This window comes from Citrus clementina, unplaced genomic scaffold, assembly GCF_000493195.1.
Source record: "Citrus clementina cultivar Clemenules unplaced genomic scaffold, Citrus_clementina_v1.0 scaffold_9, whole genome shotgun sequence".
In the NCBI taxonomy this organism is placed as follows: Eukaryota; Viridiplantae; Streptophyta; class Magnoliopsida; order Sapindales; family Rutaceae; genus Citrus; species Citrus x clementina.
Window position 1 is genome coordinate 23,407,662 of NW_006261964.1, and position 7,836 is coordinate 23,415,497.

At 30.6% G+C, this 7,836-nt stretch overlaps 1 protein-coding gene across 1 annotated transcript; it reads left to right on the forward strand.

Moving 5' to 3' along the window:
• The first annotated feature begins 1,463 nt into the window (after nucleotides 1-1,463).
• Nucleotides 1,464-3,241, forward strand: LOC18032042 (heat stress transcription factor B-3). Its single transcript, XM_006421258.2, has 2 exons — nucleotides 1,464-2,022; nucleotides 2,595-3,241. The coding sequence occupies exons 1-2, from the start codon at nucleotides 1,756-1,758 to the stop codon at nucleotides 3,120-3,122; spliced, it is 795 nt and encodes a 264-aa protein (XP_006421321.1). The 5' UTR covers nucleotides 1,464-1,755; the 3' UTR covers nucleotides 3,123-3,241.
• The last annotated feature ends 4,595 nt before the right edge of the window (nucleotides 3,242-7,836 follow it).

The window sequence follows — 7,836 nt, forward strand, 5'->3', positions numbered from 1 at the left end:
AATTAATCACATCATCAATGCTCGGTAATCAATCTAAACTAGATTCGTCTGGACAATCAAAGTTGTTTTGGAGAAGGGTCGTTGTTTTGTTCTACATTTTTCTTGATTTAAGTTTGAATATAATTAACAGAAGAATCATGACCTGATAGTTTAGTGGTAAATTATTTCTTTTTTCAAATAAAAAATTATTTAATTCTCATTGTGAGAAACATGTCGGGGTAAATTTTTTTTATTCACTCAAAGAATAATGTTTGGGATCACGATATCCATCTGGGTCTTAATTTTTAATTAAAAATATATTTAATAAGAGTGTGTATGCATAATATCAATATCAAAAAAAGGAAAAAAATTACATATGATTATAAATCATAAAAAATATAGGCTGTTTTTGTTTTTTGTTTTTATTTCAAGCAATTGTTGTCAAATTTATATCCGCATGGGTTAGATCATAAGAGAATTTATGTTTTTCACTAATTGTGTCATCTTTATTCCTTAATTTGAATTGGTTAGTGATTGGCTGCACTTTTTTTTATAAGAGATAAAAGCAAATATTTCAATAACATTAATTAACCAGTGGGAAAATCATCGTGTGTGATAAGATCATTTGAAACTCATAAGAAGCCATACGTACTAAATTGACAGAAAATTACATCTATTGGCTATTGCAATCATTAACGGGTCAAAACCAACTATCTACAGAGCAAGCCATTCAAAGAAGTGAAGGAAAAACTATTAATATCATTTTATCACAAGATGGACAATTTTTGTTCCCTATCTATACGTGGGCCAACGCGCTTGGTACAAAAAATTCAACATATAATATCTGCAAACTTCACAAAGTTTATATATATATATTTATACAGACAGACACACGAGTTATTATCTAATAAGAGATTCTCATTTAATATTATAAAGAATAAATCTAAAGGTAGAAGAATATAAATTTCAATATATTATAAAAAAAATACACTGCATTGAGGTATATTTTTTTTTTCTATTTTTAGCTTATGCTTTGTTTTATTTAAAATAATGGATCCCTTATTATTCAGTATGGTAACAATTATAAGATTAAATATTCTTTCAGTTTATAAAGTTTGAACTAATTACACAATTGGTTCATATTTTTTTGAAAAATTACTTAAAAAGGTCCACTTTATACATCTGTTTCTTTTCACATGTTACATATTGCATAGCATTTGTTGAATTTTAGGTTTTATTAGACTAAAAATATTATTTTAGCATTGAAAAGTAAGAGCCAGTGTATAAAAAAATAACTACAATAATTTTTTAAAGAAAGTTTTTAAAAACTATAAGGACTAACTAAATAATTGATTGAAACTATAAGGATTAAAAACGTATTTATCGTAGTAATTATAATGAATATGCATGCTTGCGCTGCTATATATATATATAGAGAGAGAGAGAGAGACAGACAGACAGACAGACGTATATATATTAAAGAAGATGTAAGCTTAAAAGATACGTTTCAAAAAGAGAAAAAAAGATAAACGAAGTAAACGAAGTCTTTAGCAATTAAATAGCATTGCAATTGAATTCTCATGAATTGCCCTCGTGAAGTCGTATTGGGTTTCTATTGTTGGGGCTGGGAGTTCTTAACTGCAATTCTCATCTTCTCCAATATCCTTCTTCATCTTTAGATTAATCTTCTTCTCTTTTAGCTAATTTTCCTCTTCAATATTTCCCCTCTTTTTTTTTTTTTTTTTGGTCTTTTTAATTGTTTGCGATTTTTGAAATATGGAGGCTACAAATAATATTACAATAAGCAGCTGCTGTGATGACAATAAGGGCCTACTGGAATATGCCAGAAAATCAACACCCCCACCATTTCTGTTGAAGACTTACATGCTAATAGAGGATCCGGCCACCGATAACGTCATCTCGTGGAACGGCGACGGCACCGGCTTCGTTGTCTGGCAGCCGGCCGAGTTTGCCCGGGATCTACTGCCGACACTCTTCAAGCACAGCAACTTCTCTAGCTTTGTTCGCCAGCTCAATACTTACGTACGTTTACAAAATATCATTTTCTCAATTCCATTTTCTTCTTTTATTTATTTATTTTAAATTTTTGCCAGTAGATATAAAAGATGTATGGGTCCTATCTTAACCTAACTTTAGTTCCTTCACTAGCATTTTTTTTTTTTTTTGGTGGGTTTGTAATAGTTGATTATATAATAAGTGTTGGTCTAAATACATGTTAACTTAATTGATCAAAAGATTCTTGTTTGTCCTTCAAAAAATACCACTCAAAGGTTAAAAGCAAGCAGCTATACATACACAGGCTTTTGTCAGATTACTTAGCATACATGTAGGATCCTTTATTTATTCAATTTTTTTTTTTGATTACCGTAAACAAAATTTAGATCAGTTTTTTTAGTCTCTACCTGCTCTACGAATTCGGACGAGCAGCAAAATGATAACTATTTAAAAACCAGTCGATGAGGCGCAGGCTGAAGAGAAATTTGATTGGCTAATGCCTAGCTAGATTGTAAATTGTTAAATGAATAATATTCGATTTACAACATTCATATTGAGATTTATTTGTTATTAAATAGATGGATGTAATATGAATGCAGGGATTTCGAAAAGTAGCAACAAGCAGGTGGGAATTTTGCAACCAAATGTTTAGAAAGGGGGAGAAAGATCTTTTATGCAAGATACGTCGAAGAAAAGCATGGGCAAACAGGCAGCAGGCAGCAACGGCAGCAGCAACACAACAAGAATCTCATGATGAAGATCAAAGGTCGTCGTCGTCGACGTCATCGTTGTCGGAGTACAACACCCTAAGGGATGAGAATAAGCGTTTGAAGAAGGAGAATGGGAACTTAAGTTCGGAGCTTGTAAGCATGAAAAGGAAGTGCAAGGAGTTGCTTGATTTAGTGGCTAAGTACGCAAATATGGATAATGATGATGATGATGATGATGATGATGAAGATGATGATGATCATGAGATTAATAATAACCAAAGGGGCCCATTAATAGTGAAGTTGTTTGGAGTTAGATTTGAAGTTGATGAGGGAGAGAGGGAAAGGAAGAGAAAGAGAAAGAGAGCTGAGATTATCAGTCAAAGTGCTAACATTTTACTATCTCAATCATGCAAATAATGATACTCTACAACTAGGGTAACACTATTGATAGGCTTGATAGTACTTGATTGAAGTAATTAAGTAGCTTATCAATACATAATGTATGTATATCTTTTTTTTTAAAGATAGCTCAGTTAGTTTGACCTTTTACAATGAATTACAAGAAGTTAAGCATTCAAAAAAAAAAAAGTCTGTTTAACTTGAGTTGAGTGAATAAGGAAGCAGCTTAGTAGAGATAGAAATATTGTAGTTATTGATGTACTCTTTAAAATCTATTATTAAGGTTGATAATTAAAGTTGGGCAGAAGCCCTTTTAATTACATGCTTTAAGTTTATTTGTTTTTGCTTTTATGTTGCCGTCCAGGTTTCTAGTTAATTTATAAACCCAAGTTTCTACGTAAAACAAAGACAAAGGGTGCATATTATTAGTATATGCATGTGTTCTCCCATCACTTTGGCATTCAGGAATAGGAGTGTTCAAAATCCAATCCGATCTGCTCAATCCGTCTGAACCGCAGAAATCCAATTCGTAAAAATTCGATCCGAGGAATGGTGGTTTGGATTGAATTGAAAATTTAAAAATCCGCAGTCAATGGATTGGATATGGATTTACTTCTCTGAATCCGTAAAAAATCTGTGAATCCGTAAAAAAATAAAAAAATATTTTTTAATAAAAAATAAAACTTGTAAATATGACATTATACTTATTACTAAATAAATAAGTTAAAATATAGTTATATTAACACCATATTATGTCTTATCCGATAATAATATAAAATAAATAAATAAATATAGCTTCCTTAGCAATTAATTTTTATGTACTGATCTAAACAAATGAATTTTTTTTTTGGTATGTTATATTTTGAAACTGTGAATGTATTTTCTAACTTTATTTAAACAATTAATTTATTTAAATCTTATTTAATTTTGAATTTGATCGGTGGTAAAATCATTTTTATATTTTTTTTATTTAGTTAGTTCGTGGATAGGAAATGAGTAAAAATTTTTAGCTTGCAAACCAATCCGTAAAATGGTAGATTAAATATGGATTGGGTCAAATTTGCTTCCGATCCGCGAACATATGAATTGAATTTGGATTGGATTTTACCAATCCGTGGATTGGATTAGATTAAAAATTTATAATCCGTAAAATTGTGGATCGGATATGGATTGATATCTAATCCGCAAAATCCGATCTGCGAATATCCCTGAAGAGCCATACGCATTAGCACTACGATTTCATTAATGCATAATCTAATGAGTTTGTTTTGTCTCTGTCTCTGTAAAATCACAAGTAGCCAGCTGGCTTGTTGATTTTCATTTTTTAATTTGAAGTATTACACCTAATCTAACGATAATGTGAATAAAAATATGTTCAGACTAGCTAGTTTTGATCTGTGTAACTACTATGAATGCTGACAAAAAAAAAATTATGGTACATTTAACTAAAGATCTTGTACTCATTTCGAATCGTTTGACGGCTTAATTTATTATAAAAGATCTTTGCTATATGTACATAACTGATGACTAATATCTTTCTTTGCTATATATGCATAATGAATGCTCTTGACCATTGCCAAACTTGCATCGCATAAAGTCAATTCCTATGAAAGCTGCATGTTAGAATAGGATTGAGAAGAATTTTCATACGATTCCTATCATTTTGAAGGAAAAAAAGGGTTTGGACTTTGGAGGGTCCTTAAAGTGGGGTTTTAGCCTATTAAAAACTCAAATGGATTTTAATTTCTGTTATAAGTGCAGGTCATAATAGGCTTATGATCATTGCCATATGTCCGTCGCATAAGATCAATCTCCATCAAAGCTGCAAGTCATAACAGGTTAAATTGAGAAGGATTTTCATATCATTCCTATCATTCTGTTGATGAAGAGGAAAAAAGTTTTGGAGGGTCCTTAGAGTGGATTTTAGCCTATTATATAAAAACCTAAATAGAGTTTGATTTCTGTTATTAAGTGCATGGATGTCATAATAAAATTGATTGAAAAAGATTTTCATACGATATTATCCCCTCAAAAATTAAACTGAGCATTGAATAGGTTGGATATAGCCGCCAAAAAAAAAAAAGAAGAAGAAGAAGAAGAAGATATTTTATCACAACAGTTGAAAAGAAAAATTAAAAGTTCATAAAATATATTTTTTTTTCAATCAACGTGGGTAAATATGTTGGACAAATGTAACCCTAATGTCGGCTGAAGAGGAAAAATAAGAATAATAATAATTGCAATATTCTTGAATTAACGTCAAAAGTCGTAGATATACATGGACTATGAGAATCCGTAGAATCAGAATGGTATTTTAGATTGTAGAACATTGATTTAACATGTCCCTTCAAATACATTTAAAAACGTGGAAGGGTGAGAACTCCCTGTATGATGTGGATATAATGGATGTTTGAAATTGTAGGCACAACTATAAATCAAAATCTTGTTTTTGACATGAGGATAACTACAGTCAAAGTTGTTGGCAAGTCGAGGTTGGAGCAGTTGGTTTCTTGCTCAATTTTTTCAATAGTGAGTACCTGTAATTGAATATCCAACAATGCATTCCCATTTTCATTTTCTTGACTTAAAAATTAAATTGATTTAATCTCATAATTATATAGTAAAAAATTTAAAATATATTTATTGTTTTTGTAAAAATTATTACTTAAAAGTCATATTCGTTATGTATCATTAATTTTTATTTTATAATTACAGTTTTTTTTTTCCACATCAACTATGATTTAAAAACTACGGCATCTCAATATCAGACATGACTTTCCAAACTTGAGACAAATCGTGCGACAATTAGATAAATATAAGTTTCTCCTCAAAGAAAGAAAAAGGAGTGATAAACTTTTAAAATTTGAAAGTAAAAGTCAACATAAAATCTCATAAACTACACATAAAGTTTGACTATGATAAGTGAGATAGTTGATTACGTTCTTTGCATTTTTGTCAAATTTCATCATTGAAATACTCATATTCTCATAAACTTCTACCTTGCGAGTATTTACAACAATGTATGATTAAAATTTTAACTACCTATATATTTTTATCTTTTAACAGTATGTTTGACACATTGTATTTTGTTGCATTGCATTATATTGTGTTAAATTGTAATGTAATACTCAACTTGGTGTAATATGGACTATATTATTTTAATATTTTTGGTAAATTAATCATTTAAGACTCATTGACATTTATTTTTATTTATATTCAATAATTAAATACATATAATTAAAATAAATATTTTTTACCGTTAGCACCACAAGCTACCGCCGAACGCCATATTTTAATGTCATTTGAACAATATATTGGTACCAATAGAATCCTTATAATGGAGCAACTATTACCTATAAAGAAATTTTCATCGCCATAGATTAATGGTCAAAGCTTTGGTTTTCAAAATTTTTACCATAACCATACAGCAAATAGATTTTTTTTTTTTGGTGGATAATAATTGTACTATTGCATAGCCCCACAATAAGAATTCTAATGGTATCAAATTCTAGTGTAAAATACAATGTTATGCAATAGCCACTAGTAGCCGGCCAACACTAAACTGTCAACGATAGTTCATCAACACTGGCAACAACATATTTAAGTTTTCAATTTTATTTAATATTATATATTTTTATTATTTTACTTAAAAGAAGTTTAAAAAAAAAAAAAGAACTAGTGTAAAAAGCGAAGCATTACTTGTTTAATGCGGCATTATTCATATTATAGTGTATTAATAAAATATAAAGTAAACAAGAAGATTTCCCAAACAGGAGATTGCATTGCATTAGATAATACAATCCCATGTAATATGGTGTGTCAAACGCACCTAAACTATGCAAAGATCGAAACCAAATAAATTATATCATGTTTGGAAGTTTGATGTTGGATTGACAGGTCAATTTAAAAATCGCCATCCTAAATTGGCCAATATTAAGATTTAAGAATTAGTGTCGTTTAAGCACGCCAATGATTGTTGTTGGCTCAGTTTTTATACCACGTGGCAACATCAAAGACATGTTACCAAGAGCGATTTCACGTTCACATAATCCGTTGAATCCAACCAAAGTTGGTTGGTGTGAGTGGTTCAGCACTCTCACTCCTTAAGAGAGGTTAGGGGTTTAAGCCCAGCTCTCGTATGGAGTCACCACTTTGGCCAGCACTTTACCCCTTACGGGCCGACCTGCTACGAGCGGAGATTAGTCTGAGTTGTTGTATAAACTTAAAGGTGTTTCCCATAATTGGGGCCTACTCAGAACCACCTCGTGGTTCAAAAAAAAAAAAAAATATCCGTTGAATCCACGTGAACCTTACTCATGCTCCGCTCATCTTATTTCATTTTATTTTATTTTTTTCGAAGTTCAAAGTTTAATGAATAAATAAATAAAATGAATTGCAAAATTGTAACTCCTTTTATCAAGATTTTGATAGTTTACAACTTTTTTCTTTTTCAAATTATCTGCTTGGTTTCGGAGAAAATAGCGGCTAACTTAGTGGGAAGTTTTGTTTCCAAAATCTGGGAAATGGGCTGGGTTTATTTCGCTTCTTGAATTGTTGCCCACCGAAAGTCTTAATTTAGAATGTGAATCACATTGTATGATTATGTTTTAGAAGTGTGCTTCTGCTGCATACAGTATATACTATGCTTGCTATAGTTGGTTTAAACCTGCATTCATCAGCTCTCGGATTATCTCATAAGCCAAACTGGAGGTCTTTCAACATCTTCCCCTCG